General features: G+C 45.1%; 1 protein-coding gene across 2 annotated transcripts in view; it reads right to left on the reverse strand.

Annotated features, from left to right (window-relative positions):
* Window positions 1-19,260, reverse strand: part of PLD1 (phospholipase D1) — a 174,893-nt gene that overhangs the window by 90,227 nt on the left and 65,406 nt on the right. For both annotated transcript variants that reach the window (XM_053307830.1, XM_053307831.1), the window contains 3 exons: window positions 14,937-15,002; window positions 6,685-6,743; window positions 2,347-2,439 (listed from right to left, as the gene is read on the reverse strand). In XM_053307830.1, coding sequence (XP_053163805.1) covers window positions 2,347-2,439; window positions 6,685-6,743; window positions 14,937-15,002 — 218 coding nt within the window. The remainder of the gene's footprint in view (window positions 1-2,346; window positions 2,440-6,684; window positions 6,744-14,936; window positions 15,003-19,260) is intronic.

Consider the following 19,260-nt stretch of genomic DNA (forward strand, 5'->3'; position numbering starts at 1 on the left):
GCTTTTTAAATTTGTAGGTTTCAATTTTATACTGTTTTTAAATTGTTAATCTGTTTTAACCTTTTATATTTGTTTTAACTGTTTTTATGTCATTGTTAACCTCCCAGAGATGAAAGTTTGGGCGGTATACAAGTTAAATAAATAAACAGATAGATAGATAGATAGATAGATAGATAGATAGATAGATAGGATAAATGGTCAGAAATCTGGGACAATTACCTTGAACTATTCCTAGAATAAAAAACCCTCTGCTGCTCTACCCACATCTACTGGTGCAACAGTGTGTACCTCTTCTCCTCTTCCCACCCTCCGCATCTGCTCTCCTTCTCCCTCTTTCTCTTTCCCTCTATCTCTTTCTTTTCTCATCTCCCCCCAACCAGCGCTGACTCAAGAAAGGAACGCTGGGCTAGGGGGCAGGGTGGGGGGCAGGGAGGGAACTCGGAAAGATGTATGTAAAATACAAAATGTCCAAAAACATTAAATTTTTAAAAAGAGAGGAAGAGTCCAGACAATGGGTGCTAGGCAACGGTTGCCAAGGGATGTGGAATGTTGGGATGGAGGCAGTTGAGGACAGTTGTGTTGTGGGGGAGGAGGGAAAAGGTATTGATTTGAGGAGTGAAGAACTGGGTGATTAGTGAGGGACCGAACACTTTGAGGAGCAGTCAGGAGCAGGAGGCCTGCCATGCAGGCACCTTAAAAGACTCTAGTGCTGCAGGAAAGACTAAACTACCACTCTGCACCATCTGGGACCCTGTACATGCATGCTGTCAGATAGAGGACTGTTGAACAAAAGGGTGGTTTCAATAGGTGGAGAAAGGGAAAAATTGTCAAACAACAACAACAACCATTTATATACCACTTTTCAACAAAAGGTTCCAAAGCGGTTTACATCGAGAAATAACAAATAAACTAACTGGGCTGGGTACAGAGCATCTGCACCTCTAGTTCTCGGCCCCTTGTTCTCAGCCCCTCTGCCCCAGTCTTTTTTGGGGCTTCTCCAAGGTTGCAGGCAGGAATCTCTCTCAGCCCTATCTTGGAGATGCCAGGGAAGGAACCTGGAACCTAGATGCTCTTCCCAGAGCAGCTCCATCCCTTAAGGGGGATATCTTACAGTGCTCACACATCAAGTCTCCCATTTATATGCAACCAGGGTGGACCCTGCTTAGCTAAGGGGACAAATCATGCTTGCTACCACAAGACCAGCTCTCCTCTTTCTCATGGATGCTTTTGACCTTATTTTGAACCAACCTGGCATTACAAAGGAGCATGGTTAGGTTCAGAGGGGAGTTGGAACTACTCCCCAAGGCCTGAGAGTTGACAGAGCAGCCGGAAGGAAAAACAGTAATTAAATTACTGGACTCCCTTCCCTTGTAATGGTGTGCTGTCCTGCCAATGCCAGATCCTCTATTCCCCACGACTATGGAAATAGCCGCCCCAACCTCACTGGACGCACCTCCTGCTCCATCCTTAACAAAAGAGCCCAGACACATCCCTGTAACCTGCCTAGCACAAACCACTAAAACAAAACAAAACCTAAGACTGGAGGACTCATTTGTTTAAAAGTGAATTTCTATGGTGATATATATTTACAGAATATAGGCAGAAGAGGAGAGCTGGTCCTGTGCTAGCAAGCATGACTTCTCCCCTTAGCTAAGCAGGGTCTGCCCTGGTTGCATCTGAATGGGAGACTAGAAGTGTGAGCACTGTAAGATATTCCCCTCAGGGGATGGGGCCACCCTGGAAAGAGCAGAAGGTTTCGAGTTCCCTCCCTGGCTTCTCCAAGATAGGGCTGAGAGAGACTCCTGCCTGCAACATGGAGAAACTGCTGCCAGTCTGTGTAGACAATAGTGAGCTAGAGAGACCAATGGTCTGACTCAGTATACGGCAGCTTCCTATGTTCTTATGTACTGCTGCATTCACCTTCTGGAATAAAATGAAGCTTACTTCTGAGTAAACATATAGTTAGGACTTCCTTCATGGGGGACAGGCATTGGTGAAGTGTTTCAGGGAATAAAATACTATTTGATTGATTTGAAATGCCCTGTGGAACCACCATTCTAATCCTGCTTTTGGCAGACTGCAGAACTGTAATGCTTCAGCAGGGCAAAAGGTGTGAAAAGACTACTTTTCTTTAGACATTGCGTGGGAATAATATTAAAGGTCCTGCCCCAGTGAAAAGCTTCTGCTCAAAACATGCCATTTGTCAGAGATGAGAAATTATTTGTAGCACCTGCAGATCTTTCCCCCTGAAACGGCCGTCTGTGCTGTCACACAATATGTTCAGCACAAAGCTAATGAAAGAAATCCAAAGTAAAAGACTTGAAAAGGAGACTTCTGGAAAGTTACCTTTTAGACCATCGGTAGCACAGTCTTCCTTGTCCACAGCAATTCAAGCCTGGTATTCGGTGACCTCCGGACCTCTTCATGATCATTCCCTCTCTGAAAACAGAGATAAGAGAGGCAAAAACCTTTCTTTAACAAGCTCTATGAAATAACAATTGGGAATAAGCTGTCATGAAGGTACCTGAGACTGGTCTGATGTTATATTCACTATTAAAACCTCTTGAGACAAACCGCAGTCATGCAAGAAGGAAACTTCAGTATATCTCTATTTTACATACTACAAATGACTTCCAAGGACAATGGGAACGCAACCTTTTCATAGATACTGCACAGGCATTTCGTTTGATGTCTTTCTCTTTGATCAAGTATACAACTTCCCAGATAAAGTCAGACAAGAATAACTAAATATGCACCCCAAGCCTATGCAGGCTTACTCATAAGCATGTCCCACTGTGTTCAAAGAGGCTTATTCCCAGAAAAGTGTGCACAGAATTGCACCATGGCCTATAGAACTCACTTGAAGGACCAAATTAAACCAAAGGTGAATAAAGCTGTAGCCTTAGGTCCTCATATTATTAGGCTTTACTTTAGGCCAGGTCTGCGCAAAATAAGGCCCAGGGCCTGGATTCAGCCCACAGGGACTCTTTTGCTGGCCTGCAGGTAGGAATATCCTGGAGCAACAGCAGGAATCATGAAGAGCTCTTGGTCTGTCCTTCAGATCAGAAGCAGCAGCTCTATGCAGTAGGAATGTGCATAAAACAGATTTTGCGTTCAGTTTCAAGCTTGAAACAAAACGCAGATGGCCAAAACATTTCATCAAAATACCAGTCAACCCAGTTGTTTCAACAGAACAAACCTTGAAACATTTTGAGGCTATTCCCACAATTAGGTGAAATCAGTCTAGGGGAGCCTAGCCCGATTTCACCTGATCATGCCTCCAGGTGGTTAACACGCCAAATTACCCTTCCCCTTAAACTGGGTTTGAGGAGTGAGCACTCCACAAACCCGGTCTTTCTAATCGTGAGTTGCCGCAGTGTGGCTCCGCGCCACAGCAACTCACAAGTAGACCCCCGACCAGGAGGCTTAAAAGCAGCCTCCTGGCTCGGGGGTCTCTCCTGTATGCCCTGAGTGCTCATGCAGGGCATACTGGAGCTTCCGGGGGCCACACGGCCCCCAATCCCCCCAGCCCCCGCTGGCTCCATAATGGAGCCGGCAGTTGTGTGGGCAGCCAATCTGGCCACCCAGGGCTGCTGCCCTGCTCGTCTGCGGGGAGAGTGGGCTTAGCCCACTCTCCCCACAAACTCTGTGGAGGCGGGACTCCTTGATCATGAGACCTGCCTCTTTGAGTGTTTCAACCATAGGGAACAATGGGGAAACTCAAAATACCCCATTGTTCCACATGGGTAGCTCTACTAAAGTGAGTTGGGTGGTAGGGTATGATGGTGGAGGGAGGCTAGCAGGCTCCCATTGATGGAAGGAGGCTGGCGTTGGCCCGTGTTTGGCCGTGGTGGCCCCCTGGCCTCACTGACTACAACCCCTCCCTGACAACAACCCTCTCCGTCCCCTTACTTTCATTAATATGTTTAATAATTAATTGTAATGTAATAACTAATCAGCTGAAAATTGACCTTGGTCTCCACACACCCAGTCATGGCTGGGTATGGCCCACCGGGGCATTTGAGTTGTGCACTCTGACGTTTTGGTATTTCTGTTAGTTTGACCATTTTTGAGTGTTGTTGTTACAAGTGTTATTTATATGTGTTCACTGTTGCAAATATATGTTGAAAAGTTATGCTTATAGAAATCTGTAAGTCTGTGCAGGAGGTTGACTGACAGCAGCAGTAGTGAGACCCTTGCAGGAAGGACAGAGAAACCCTGACTGGAATGCAGGAGAGAAGGCAGTTCGTGAGAGGGGAAAACAGTTGGAGTTTCAGGTGGTGGACAGCTGGTGAAAAGGAGAGAGGGGGTGAGCTGGAGGCTTGGCGGAATAAAAGGTGCACTGTACAGGAAAGATTTCTCCAAGGAAGAGAGAAGTTATGCTTAAGTAGAGGCAGCAAATAAATCTGCTCTCTGTAAGAAGACATTGCTGTGTAATGGCCTAAGGGTCCTCAGAAAGGAGGCAGGTCAGAAACAATATAGACAAGCCAGGCACCCCGACCCCAAGATAGAGAAAGAAAATAAGGAAGGAACCACAAACATTTAGTATGTGAAAAACAGCAACACTATTGTACGTTGTAAATTAAGAGTTTAAACACCACCCTGGAACCATTAAGTCTCTTTACACTGAATTCTTGTAACCATCTGCTATATTCTATCTAGCCATCTTTTAGGTTTTGTTATTTAGAAGTTTGTCCCAGTGGAGATCCTGTAGAGCATGTTGGGGGTAGAGTCAGAAAGGAAAAGGGAGGGAAAGGAGAAGGAGAAAATGGAGTTGTTTCTGAACGTACTCTGAGTTAAATCTACATAAGATTACTTTGTGAGGGAAGCAGCTATAAAACACCATCATGCTTTGAGAACTTGGCTAAAACACCATCTTGGAAGGTGTGCACAGAGCGCTGGGAAGTATAGCTCTTCCCACGGTTTCCTCCTAGAAGTCTTGAGAAGGGTCTGACTTTTTAAAGGGCATTCTTGGCACTAGGGATGTGCACAAAACTGGTTTGCCCGGTTCGGTTCGAATTTGAACCAGGTTCGAACCAGGAGGGGGTGGTTCGGTTTCGGTTTTGCGCGAACTCCTCTGGTTCGGTTTGAATTCGAACCGGTTAGAATTGGTTCGAATGGTTTGAACCTCCAAAAGTGGGTAGGGTGGTAGCTGGCACCCATGGGTACATGCCACCCAAACCCCAAAGCAATCGGACACTCGTACGATTTTTTATGAATTTTTGAAATTTATTTTTATTTTTCTCTCATAGGGTATAATGGGACTTGAAACAGCTCATTATTCCCTATTGTAGAGCACCCATGGTTGCCAACAACCACCCAAACCCTGAAGCAATCGGACATACCTACACCTTTTTATGAATATTTGAAATATTTTTAATTATTTTTCTCATAGGGTATAGTGGGACTCGAACCAGCCCATTATCCCCTATTTTGGAGCACCTAGATACACAAAAGTGGAGTGGGTGGTAGGCAGCCAGGGGTGCCTACCACCCACAAAACCCCAAGGCAATCTGACACTCCTCCAATTATTGGTTAATTTTAAAAGTATTTTTGAATTCCTCATAGGGAATAATGAGAATTGCAGCAAATGTATAGCTTCACGTCGGGGGGAAAGGGGTGTCCTAGAGTGGAGTGTGGTGGATGGTAGTTCCCGAGATGGGCAAGGAAGCTATCAGAATTAATTTAAAGGAATTGGGCAAAAGGCTGATTTTTAAGTGATTTTTGAAGTTTACGTGTCTTTAAGGGTTTTCTCCATAAAGAAGCATGGAGGTGTCAGCAAATATATAGCTTCACGTCAGGGGCAAAGGAGTGGCCTAGAGCAGAGTGTGGTGGGTGGTAGTGCCCAAGGGGGGCAAGGAAGCTATTTGAATTATTTGAAAGGAATTGGGCAAAGGGCTGATTTTTAAGTGATTTTTGAAGTTTATGTATCTTTAAGTTTAGCAAATGAGAGTGGATTCATGGTTTGTCATTGAAAATCTTATATGCTACCAAAGAATCAACACTTAGAACACCTCAGAAACAACAAAACCCAGTAGCCCATGGGTTAGCAACTCATGGGGGTGGTTGGCACCCTCGCTCTGGGCCACCCCAGCACCCCCCAAGTGCAGTTATGGGGCTCCTGAAACCTCCATTCTTCCCTATGGAGAAAAAACTTAAAGCCACTTGTGGGGTGCTGGGGTGGCCCAGAGTGAGTGGTGGTGCAGTGCACAGAGGGTGCCAACCACCCCCATGGGTTGCTAACCCATGGGGTACTGGGTTTTGTTGTTTCTGAGGTGTTCTGAGTGTAGATACTTTGGCAGCATATAAGATTTTCAATGACAAACCATGAATCCACTCTCATTTGCTAACTTTAAAGACACACCACCCCCAGTTTGGTTTGAATTCGAACCTGATGGCTGGTTTGGTTTGAATTCGAATCATCGAACCACCCTGGTTCAAATTTGAACCAGTTCGAGTTCGAACCAGTTTGCACATCCCTACTTCGCACTGAGGAAAGTGCAGTACTGTGCGGAGATCGACACAGTGGGAAAAGGCTCTTACACAGAAGGTGCTTTTTTTGCCAAAGTGGTTCTTGCTTGAAAAATAGTGAAGATCACTGTATTAGGGCTAGCAGAGGAAGGCCCAGAAGAACCCACAATTTCTATTGAAGAAGTCTCATCTGATAAAGAAACATTGACTTACATGCCCTTTGGCCCAAGATCATGGATAAATGACAGCTGACTTACACCAATGAACTCCATCTGAAAAGTTAAACAGATTAAAAATACATGAAAATAGTCTAAAGTGTGATTAAATCTGGGGGTGCAGGACTCATGTACAAAGCTGCCTCACTTGGGGTGGCTGCTTCTTTCCCCTGTGGACTTCTGATGGTAGCACCCCTATTTATGACAAGCAAAGCATCCGGCCCATGTACCTCAAGCAGAAGATCCAAGTCTGGATGTCACTTGGAAACCTGCCACCCATGACAAATCTTGCCATGACTCATGATTCCATGCTCATTCTCCACCCCCACTCAACTTGTGATCACTCCCAAGGGCAGTCAAACCTGCCATTAACAACCATATCTTTCATGGTAGAGATCATTGCCTGCAGCAAGATGCACACAGGCCAATGTTGGACTGGGGCCTGTGTGCATTTGTTGTTTTTGTACGCACATATTTTTGAATGCTGGAGTCCAGCAAACGCCTTATGTAACTAAAGTTAAAGTGCACTAGCTATTAAAAAATAAACCCAGTATGTTATGATCAGGTGGAGGTGTGTGCACCCTGTAAAAGCTGGTAAGGTGATTGTGTGCTGGTTTAATGTCGGCTGGATGCTGCGCCCTGCTGGACATTCAACTGTGATCAGTGTCATAAGATCTGATCTATGTGCCAGTTGTGACTGAATGTCTGGGCTGTAACATGCTGCCCAGCCAACACTGGAGATGGCACATGATCACTATACTGGCTTTCACAGAAGCACGCACACCTATGCCTCCCGACTTTTGGAGGCATTACTAACATCTCTGGATCATCAGAACCAGCCCATAGTAATATCTATTATTTGTAAAGATTTCAAATCAAATCAGTACACAAGAGAGAAAATCAAAGACAGGTTATGCATCCAGGCTTACAAATGAATACATCAAAGGAAAAAAGGGACAAAGAGAAAGTGAGGGAATGAACTTATGAGTAAAGCTAGATTGAAAATAATGCACCCCACCATTCCATATGAAAGGGCCCAAAGTAGTGATGGTCTAAGATGGGAGATCACCAAAGTGCACTGGAAAAGGTGCAGAAAAGGGCAACCAAAATGATCAGGGGTCTGGAGCACCTTCATTATGAGGCTAGGCTACAGCATCTGGGGCTCTTTAGTTTGGAAAAGAGGCGACTAAGGGGAGACATGATCGAAGTGTATAAAATTATGCATGGAGTGGAGAGGGTAGACAGAGAGAAATTTCTCTCCCTCTCTCACAACACTAGAACCAGGGGTCACCCCATGAAACTGAAGGTCGGGAAATTTAGGACTGACAAGCGGAAGTACTTATTCACACAGCGCATAATTAATCTATGGAATTCCTTGCCATGGGATGTGGTGATGGCCACCAGCTTGGATGGCTTTAAAAGGGGCTTAGACAGATTCATGGAGGACAGGTCTATCAATGGCTACTAGTCTGGTGGCTGCCATCTCCAGCCTCAGAGGAAGGATGCCTCTCAATACCAGTGGCAGGGGAGCAACAGCAGGAGGGAGGGCTTGCACATACCTCTTGCCTGTGGGCTCCCCAGAGGCATCTGGTGGGCCACTGTGTGCAACAGGATGCTGGACTAGATGGGCCTTGGGCCTGAACCAGCAGGACTGCTCTTATGTTCTTATGCTCTTTCCAGCCCATTCTCATGCCTATGCCACATTAATTATACACCACAGTTGGAATAGCCCCAACAATTACTTCAGGAAACGTGGCTCTTTTGGTATCTATTTTCAGTAACAAAACTTTCCATTAACATGATGTCACAAGAAATATCCATTAATCACGATTTGCATACACAAGTTTAAGCAGCATGGCTCTCTTGGCAAGAGGTTCCCTGTCACAAGCATTTTACTCTTAGGAGGAGGCGCAACTATCAGTTTTAAGTATAAGGACGTGCCCAACAGACGCATCCTTTGACACGTGCTATATGGAGAAATGGGTCTCTGTCAGCATGTAAATACAGATCACTTGGAATTGCATCTTTACATCTCAGCCTATTGAAAATGTCACTATGATTTGCATCCCTACAGAAGGACTCCTTCAGTAGCAACTCCCTGCCTTGGGTCCCCAGATGTGGTTGGACTACAGTTCCCATCATCCCCATCCACAATGGCGTTCATGGCTGGGGATGATAGGAGTTGTAGCCTAACAGTATCTGGGGGCTCAGGTTTGAGAACCTCTGCTCTAAGAAACTCTCTGGTTCTTATGGTCCATGCACCACACTTGCAGGTTCCTCTTCTCTTCTTTGTTGGTCCTTAATGTCTGTTTCCATGAAGGATGAACCCTAGGAGGCCTGGGTCAAATGCAAAATCCTGTCCTCATGGATAGCAAGTCGATGGTTGACATAAATGTTTGCAAAGTAAAGTTCTGATTTTGACAGACTACTGCAGATTTATGGACAAAAGGAGTTTGTCCAACGGGACAAAAAGGCTTAGGGTCATTCAAAGAGTAAATACCTAGGTGAACATTAATGATTACTCACTGTTCATAATCACATCATCGCTGGCTGATGTCTAGAGCAGCCTAACATGGGTGCTCCTAAGGAACGCCCATGCAGTGCTAGTCCTGGCATTGCTCTGCAATTTCCCAGAAGCATGGGCGTTTTATGAGGTCTTGTGCAAGAGCACAAATACTTTTCAGAGCTCGCTGGTGCTCTGGAAGTGCTCAATTGGAGATAAAACTAGCTGGCCCGGGCGCAGAGCATCTGCTCTTCTAGTTCTCCCTCATTCTCGGCACTACTCTCTCATTCTCAGCCCTCCCCCTCCTCTTCCCTCTTCACCCCTCCAATGTTCTTTCTCTCTGGCCGGCCATCTGGCCAGACACTTTTTCTGGCCAAACACTGCTTTCTCTCCCCCACCCGCCACTGCTTTCTCTCCCCCCACCACCCCTTTCTCTTTCCACTCGCCACTTTCTCTCCCCTGACACTTTCTGTCCCCCCCCCACCACTTTCTCTCTCCCACCTGCCGCCGCCACTTTCCCCGCCCACCTGTCTGCCTGTTCGCTGGCCTGTCCATTGGCCTTATGTTCCCCACCACTGTTGCTTTCCTCTCCCCCTCCCCTCGCTTGTGAACTCTCGTGAGAGCTGCCACGCATGGGATTAGCGACAGGCACGTCTAAGAGAATGTTATATATAGATACATTGCTTGACCATCAGCAGCATGTTTCCACTTTAATAGAGCACTTCCGGTGTGCAGGTGAGTCAGTCAGTCAGTCAGACAGACAGACGGACAGAAAGCTGACATTCATAGAGCACTATCAAAAAAGCCAAATGTAAGATGGTGTATCTTCATTTGAAATTATACATTCTGCCAGCTGTCCTCATGAAAGCTCAATAACATTTCCCCCCCAAGTTTTGGAATGATCTGTGGCAGGAATAAGGTAGCTAAAAAGAGAGGATTGCTGATCGTCTTGTGGTAGCAAGCATGAATTATCCCCTTTGCTAAGCAGGGTCCAAATTGGTTTGCATTTGAATGGGAGACTACGTGTGTGAGCACTATAAGATATTCCCCTTAGGGGATGGGGCCACTCTGGGAAGAGCACCTGTATGCTTGCACGCAGAAGGTTCCAAGTTCCCTTCTTGGCATCTCCAAGATAGGGCTGAGAGAGTCTCCTGCCTGCAACCTTGGAGAAGCCACTGCCAGTCTGTGTAGACAATCCTGAGCTAGATGGGTCTGACTCAGGGGACCAAGGGTCTGACTCAGTAGAAGGCAGCTTCCTATCTCCCTATATAGGGGAATTTGAAAGATTCAGTATCAATGCCTATTTTTGCATCAAATGAAAAACAGCTAGGAAAGGTCAGTTGAAAAGAGGGAGATAATGAAATGTGAACAGTGAAGTGAAAGCTGTTAGGAAGAGATATTTTCAACGGATCTCCTATGCATGTTGACTGCCCAATTCAGATTAATTTAAGCCAGAATTTAAGGAAGGTTAGATATGACCCAGCAGCAACAAGCCACGGACAGACCGGAAAGGATTTGGAGCCACTGGCTCATTGCATCCTTACTCCAATCACTTTTGGGACAGGGAACCACCTTATTCCATTTTTTAATGGGTGGGTTCACTCGACTGCTGGCCGGTCTGGAAGTGCAGAAAATGTCAGAGATACATGAAAGTGGGAGCTCCCAGCACGGGTGTGCCATCTGAACCTGCCCAAGTCTGGTTTCCATCATGCCCTCTGCCTGACATTCTCACGAAATTCTCTGCCTGAATTCCAGATTTTGGATGCACAAGTCAGAAGAACGTCAGATGGAGAATCTCAGGAACCAGACTTGGGTAGGTTCAGATGTCATGCCAGCTAGGAGTGCATGCTCTCATGAACTGACATATCCCTGACATTTTCCCCACTTCCAGATCGGCCAGTAGTCATGTGAACCCATCTTATCTCTAACTTGTCTTTGAGATTTTTTTTTTTTGTTGAAAAGTGGTGTGCAAATATTCATAAGAACATAAGAACAACCCTGCTGGATCAAGCCCAAGGCCCATCTAGTCCAGCATCTTGTTTCACACAGTGGCCCACCAAATGCCACTGGAAGCCACAGGCAGGAGTTGAGGGCATGCCCTCTCTCCTGCTGTTATTCCCCTGCTACTGGTACTCAGAGGCATCCTGCCTTTGAGGCTGGAGGTGGCCTTCCGACTAGTAGCCATTGATAGACCTCTCCTCCATGAAGTTATCCAAGCCCCTCTAAAAGCCATCCAGGTTGTTGACTGTCAGCACATCTTGAGGCAGAGAATTCCACAAGTTGATTATGTGTTGTGTGAAAAAATACTTCCGTTTGCTGGTCCTAAATTTTCTGGCAATCAATTTCATGGGATGACCCCTGGTTCTAGTGTTATGTGAGAGGGAGAAGAATTTCTCTCTATCCACTTTCTCCACTCCATGCATGATTTTATAGACCTCTATCATGTCTCCCTGCAGTCGTCTTTTTTCTAAACTAAACAGCCCCAGATGTTGTAGTCTTGCCTCATAAGAAAGGTGCTCTAGGCCCCTGATCATCTTGGTTGCCCTCTTCTGTTCTTTGGTTTATTATTCTATTTGGTTGCCCTCTTCTATTATTCAACAGTAATAATGACACCAATATTTATATACTGCTTTTCAACACAAGTTCCCACAGCGGTTCACACAGAAAAATATAGATAAATAAATAAGATGGCTCCCTGTCCCAAAAGGGCTCACAATTGAAAAAGAAACATAAGGTAACCAGCAACAGCCATTGGAGGGATGCTGTGCTGGGGTTGGACACGGCCAGTTGGTTTCCCCCTGCTACATAAGAGAACAAAAACTTTAAAAGGTGCCTCTTTGCTCAGTTAGCAGGGGCCCTACTACTGTTAATTTATAACAACATCATAATGTATATTACAATAATATAAAATGATGAAAATAATACTGAATTGAGCAGAGACACTATAGAAATATCTGAGCCTGGCTTGCCACTGGGCAATGCTCACTGGTCTGTTTGTGAGCCACTCAGTAGCCTGCCTGACCCTCCACATGGAATCTTTCTGGGTGAGGACTCAACCACATGCCCTACTGAATGTCTGGAAAGGCTTTCATCCCAAGAAGACTGGGTGAAGCAGAGAGGCTGGGACGGCAGCCATTAGCACGGCTTATCCGCCCTTGGGTCCAACACTGCTTTTGATGGCTTGCAGGAAAGGCGAGGACAAAGAAAGTTTGTGTGCATCTTTTTGAATGTGAACGCCAGCAGAGATTTCATCGTATGTGTCTACTGTATGTAGAGGCTCCAAAACTCTGGCCCTGCAATGAACTCTTCCCCGCGCTTGAATTCATCTCAGCGACTAAGAGTTACTCTATTAAGCTATGTGAGAGAACAGTTCCACAGACACAGCGTGAGTCCTGGAGAACATTGTCAGATCCAAAGAAGGAGGCTGAACTGTCTGGGGGCAGCATACTCAAGTATCCTCAGCATTATGTGCTTTAATTCTCTCCTGTGACTCAATATTTATGGGTGCCAGATTGGCATCATCTCACTTTTATGAACAGAAGGTAATTATATTATTGCACACACATACTAATCCAAGCCCACACATACCGCAGCCGCATTACAGTAACTCCTTAAAGAACATAAGAAGAAGTCAGCTGGGTCAGGCAAAGGGTCCATCTAATCCAGGATTCTGCTTCCAACCATTGCCAGCTAGACACTTCTAGGAAGCCTACCAAGAAGGCATGGAGACAAGAGCACTCCACTGTTGCAGAAATGTGGGCTTGAAATTTTTCCAGGGGAAATGTTTCAAAACTGAAAACTTTCTGGAAAAATTCCCAATATTTTTCCATTGAGATTTTTCCATTTCTAAAAATCCATTGTTTCAGAAAATACAGTCATACTGCTATTTTAGTCATGGCTTGCTCAGTGCAGATGTAACACTTAGCCATGATTAAGAAAAACAAAACATGGCTTGCTTTTGTAAATCATGGTTCAATGTCATTTTTGCACAGAACCTAAGTGTTTCCTGCCAGCATCATGTGCAGCCTTGCATGGGATCCTGGGATGCACTTGTTCTACTACATTTAGATGGCTTGTAGGGCTGCAACCTTTAGACAGCTCAGTTAATCAATTAAAAACTTTTTGAGGATGTGCCCCTAATTAATGAGGCTGCACTTAAAAAAAATTGGCTTTTAAAAATACAAGTACCTCCAAAATCCGTGGATGGTAGGGGCCATCTGGGAAGAAGCATTCTGTGTTCACTCACACAGGTGGGAATTGTTCTTATCAAGGCCAACTTAGAGGTGACTTTAAACACATAATTTGACCTTGTGAAGATTTTTTGTGTGCGGGGCGGGGGGAGTAAATAGCAGCCATGGGACCCCCAACCTGGACAGGGATTGCTACAGAGGCACAGGTTGCAATTCCTCCTCTTCCAAGCCACATTCCCTGTACAGATTGGGGGCCCAGGAAGGAGGCAGGAAGGAAGACCCATGGGAGCAAATGATGGGTTTAAATGCACATCTAACTTGGCCCTAGCATCATGCCTACTGCAACATATACATGCCTCATCTGAAACCAAAGAAAATGCAAAATTTCCTTCCAATCCTTTGCTTTATTGATAGAGAAAATGTCTGCAGATTTAAGCCAATTAATTAAAACTCACAGAGGCTATTCACACACGTATGCAAAACCAGGCTAAGGGAGCCCAGCCTGGTTTTGCACACGCGTGTGAAATGCTGGGATTGGGCCCGATCCCGGCAGCTACAGTGTAGCACACCCACCAAAGTGGCCTCCCTCTAAAATGAGGTTAAGGGAGCGAGCGCTTCCTTAACTTCATTTTTTGGATTGTGTGTGAGCTGCGGCTGCTTGCAGCCACGGTTGCAGCCATAGTTGCCACACTCGGGAGGGGGGGAGGGGGATTCAAATAATGCAATACACACTTGCACGGTGCATTATTTGAGCTCCGGGGGGGGGAGCAGTGGTGCGTCCTGGCACTCCGACCCCTGGAGCTGCAGGGTGAGCTGCTGGTCGTCTGGGCAGGCAATATGCACGCTCAGGGAAGGCACGGAGATCGTCTGCAGGGAAGATAAGTTAAACCCATCTTCCCTGCAGACCACTCCGGAGCTCTTCTCACCGATCCTGAGAAGAGTTCCTTAAGTTTCTTGAACTGGGTGGCAGCTGAAGCTGTTTGTGTAGTGTTGGAAGTGAAGGACTTTGCACTGTTTCATGTCTCAGTGACAGAGGGGGACAGAATAGTGAGTCAGAGGGCTAGAGAGGTCAAGACATTGGTCATCCCTTCTCTACTGCTCTGACACTATCCCTTTGGTATCCAGATTGCTACTCTTAGGGGCTAACTTCCTTCCTTCCTTTCTGCCACTTCCTCTCTCTCCTTCCCTTCCTTCTCCCTTGCAACATGCAAGCTCCTTTCTCCCTGCACCATGCAGGGAGAGATGCATCCATGTGCATCCAACTAGCTAGCTAGATTAGAGATCCTATCTCTCCACTTTACTATCTAGAATGGAGTTCACTAATAAATACTCATATTAATTGGAAACTCTGAACTGGCTCCAAGTTATTTTGCTCTCAGCATACCCGCATGCCTGGGCAGACTCCGCTGTGTTGTGCCTCTGTGCACTCTGCTATATTAGAAGGGTTTCTCTTACCAGAGAGAATTCCCAACATGTAGTTGGTCCAACTCTGAAAGAACATTAATTAACATCAGTAGCAGATAAACGTAAATGTAATAACTTGTCTTCGTTGCTTACCGTTCCATGATAGTTTCGGTACATGGGCATTTTCAAGAGGTTTGTTAAGTAATCTTCCAATTGTTTCTACAATGCAAAGACAAAAAAAAAGTGAGACAAGGTGACAAAATCCTCAGCTAAATCTCATAATGCATCTGATCTGGAATGTTATTTTATTCTTTTGAATCAGAAAACCATAAAAAATTAAAACCGTCTTGGTTCTTATTTGTAAGAAATTTAAATGTAGCACTTGCTATACTGGACTGGAACAAGATGAGTGGAAGAAGGAAACAAGCAGGAATAATAGGAACATAGGAAGCTGCCATATATTGAGTCAGACCATTGGTCCAGCTAGCTCAGTATTGTCTACATAGATTGGCAGTGGCTTCTCCAAGGTTGTAGGCAGGAATCTTTTTCAGCCCTATCTTGGAGATGCTGGCAGGGAGGGAACTTGGAACTTTCTGCTCTTCCCAGAGCAGCTCCATCCCCTAACAGGAATATCTTACTGTGCTCAAACACGTAGTCTCCCATTCAAATGCAAACCAGGGTGGACCCTGCTTAGCAAAGGGGACAATTCACGCTTGCTACCACAAGACCAGCTCTCCTCCCATGACAGAAGGTGATAATGATAGCAAATGAATCTGAGAAAAGGTACAGGTAGGGAAAAAAGAAGATATACATACACTACGGAGAGCATTAAGCAGAAGGAACAGAAACTTGACATAGAGCTGGCTCGGATGATACCTGTGTATCATCCATTAGTTAGACAGCCATTAGTTTAAACTATTATCTGGGCTGTGTGTAGATTGTACATGAATCAGCTGGGGTGGTACTAGGGATGTGCACAAATCTATTTTTTCATTTCAATTTGTACCTAAATAGAATCACCCCCCAATTTGTTTCGGGTCGGAATGTGCCACCCCTGAATCACCCCAGATTCGATTTGTACCCAAAATTTCTGAATCTGAATTGATTGGGGGGGGAGGGGTCCCGGGGACAAAAGAATGCGTTGGGTGGTAGTGCCCAATGGGTGGAAGCTACCACCCAAATTTCAAAGAAATTGGGCAAAGGGGTGATATTTAAAGAATTTTTGAAGTTGGTGCGTCTTTAAGCTTTTCCCCATAGGGAATAATGGGGATTTCAGCAGCCTTATAGCTCCATGTGGGAGGCATCAGGGTGGCCCAGAACGGGTTGTGGTGAGTGGTAGTGCCCAATGGGTGCAAGAAAGCTACCACCCAGATTTCAAAGAAATTGGGCAAAGGGGTGATTTTTAAATGATTTTTGAAGTTGATGCGTCTTTAAGCTTTTCCCCATAGGGAATAATGGGGATTTCAGCAGCCTTAGTTATAACTCTGGGGGTGGGGGGGTGGGACCAGGGTGACCCAGAGCGGGTTATGGTGGGTGGTAGTGCCCAATGGGAGCAAGGAAGCTACCACCCAGATTTCAAAGGAATTGGGCAAAGGGGTAGTTTTTAAAGAATTTTTGAAGTATGTGCATCTTCACTGTTGAATCCACTCTCATTTCCAACAGAGAATCTACTCTCAAAACACCTTGGAAACAACAAAACCCGGTGCCCCATGGGCTTATGGGTTTGGGGGTGGTTGGCACCCTACGTGCATTACACCCCACCCCACTCTGGACCACCCTGGTGCCTGCCCCCCCCCATGGAGCTATAAGGCTGCTGAAATTCCCATTATTCCCTATGGGGAAAAGCTTAAAGATGAATCAACTTCAAAAATTCTTTAAAAATCACCCCTTTGCCCAATTTCTTTGAAATTTGGGTGGTAGCTTCTACTCATTAGGCACTACTACCCAACCCACTTTGACCACAAAATGGAGGTCCGAATATCTGAATTTTTCAGGTACGAATATGGGGTGATTTGTTTTGTATCTGAATCTGGGCAACTGGGGACAGGAGTGATCTGTTTTGTCTACAAATCACCTGAATCGGCCAGATTCGGGTACAAATAGTTTTGTACCTAAATCATTTCTCACATCCCTAGATGGTACCATCTGGTGGGATGAATGCTCACTGTGAGTTTTGACAAAGTCTACACCCCTAGAGATGGAAAATCGATGATAGCATTGCAATACCTTCAGGCTTCAGTATGTGATCAAGCTCCTATTGTCTTGATCACTGGGCCTGCAAGGCCTAAATTTGCAATGGTGTTTTAAATGCTTTTGAACTTACTTTATTTATTTATTTATTTATTTATTTATTAGATTTCTATACTGCCCTTCCAAAAATGGCTCAGGGTGGTTTACACAGAGAAATAATAAATAAATAAGATGGATCCCTGTCCCCAAAGGGCTCACAATCTAAAAAGAAACATAAGATATACCTGTACACCAGCAACAGTCACTGGAGGTACTGTGCTGGGGGTGGATAGGGCCAGTTACTCTCCTCCTGCTAAATAAAGAGAATCACCACATTAAAAGGTGCCTCTTTGCCAAGTTAGCAGGGGACATTAAAATAATTTTTTAAAATAGTATATTTTTAAAATACTATAACATTTTATCAGTGTTGTAGGAATGGAAATGAAGATTGGCAGGAAAGTTCTCCAAAGATTATTCCATGGAGAGAGGACAACAATTTGTTCATTGTTACCCTAAGCCTGACCCTAACTCTTATGTTAATGCTTTCCTCTGTGCAAAGATGATTGTAATTTTACCATAATCATTTGGGGGTAGGGATAAAGAGGGATAACACAAAGAAAACTGTAAGTGCAACAATACTATTATCCATTTTCCATCTTTAAGACATTTTCAAATCACTATGTGCATTTATCCCCATAGATGATACCGATGGCCAAAATTTGAGGGCCTAACTCATGGACTAAGAGTAGCAATTTGGATGAAACACCACACAAATGCAATGAGCATGCTGGTAAGATATCAGGACATCCACAAAAGATGCCAGGATGGGTGTGTTCTTGATATGTATTTACTGTATTTGATTTGTACTTACTGTAAACCACCCAGAGACGTGAGTTTTGGGTGGTATATGAATATGTTAAATAAATAAATGTTCCCCTTTTAATTTTGTGCTTGGGAAAATATCATTCAAAACGCCCCCTTGATGGGGAAGAGGACAAGGAAGGCAGTGCAGAAATGGCATGCCAATCACCTTTGGCAATTGTCTTGCAAGGATTATCAATAGGGAACTTAACCCTGTGAACGAGGCAGCCTTCCACCCAAAATGTCTGTCAAGCATGTTGAATGCAGGGCGTGGAAGCAACATGTATTGAAGCCATTCCAAAAGCTATGAGCTTGATGAATTGATGTTCACCCCTTGATAGCTACAGCACCAAAAGAGGATGTAAAAGTATGAATGAACCATTGCACATGATACAGAAGTTCCACTGGGCTCCATGTTTTCCACTGGAGTCAATTTACCCATTCAGTAGGGGTGTGCAAACAGGCTCGAAACTGAACTGGTTCAATGTCGAACCGGTTCGGTTCAAAGGTTCAAGGAAATGGTTTTTTAAAAAAAACTTAGCCCCAAGGCTTCTACAAGGTGGCGGGGGAGGGGGTTTCCACAGAGGTTCCTCCCCCACTCCACCGGCCTTCCTTCCTTTAAAATTTGCCTGGTTCGGGCATCATCAGCCCTTTCCAGGCCTATTCCCCGGTGCAGCGGCCATTTTGGAGGCCACCGCGACTGCACAGTGGGACCTGGCACGGAACCAAGAAGACAAGGATTGAAGAATAGAACAATATCGGACCTCCGAAAAGTGTACAGTGTACTGTGCTTGATTGGCCAGCAAACTCGCCTGACCTGACCCCATAGAGAATCTATGGGGCAGTGCCAAGAGAAGGATGAGAGACATGAGACCAAACAATGCAGAAGAGCTGAAGGCCGCTAATGAAGCATCCTGGTCTTCCATAATACCTCATCAGTGCCACAGGCTGATAGCATCCATGCCACGCCGCACTGAGGCAGTAATTGCTGCAAAAGGGGCCCAAACCAAGTACTGAATACATATGCATGCTTATACTTTTCAGAGGTCCGATATTGTTCTATTCTTCAATCCTTGTCTTCTTGGTTCCATGTAATATTCTAATTTTCTGAGATTGTGGATTTGGGGTTTTCATGAGCTATGTACGCCATGATCATCACAATTATAACAAATTAAGGCTTGACTTATCTCGCTTTGCATGTAATGCGTCTGTCTCATATATCAGTTTCACCTTTTAATTTGCATTACTGAAATTAATGGACTTTTGCACAATATTCTAATTTTCCGAGTTTCACCTGTATGTTTATGGAATAGCCTCCCCAGTGAGGCTCGCCTGGCACAATTACTTTGTTCTTTTAGACGTCAGGTGAAGACCTTTCTGTTTACCC

The sequence above is a fragment of the Hemicordylus capensis genome, chromosome 3 (genome assembly GCF_027244095.1).
Source record: "Hemicordylus capensis ecotype Gifberg chromosome 3, rHemCap1.1.pri, whole genome shotgun sequence".
In the NCBI taxonomy this organism is placed as follows: domain Eukaryota; kingdom Metazoa; phylum Chordata; class Lepidosauria; order Squamata; family Cordylidae; genus Hemicordylus; species Hemicordylus capensis.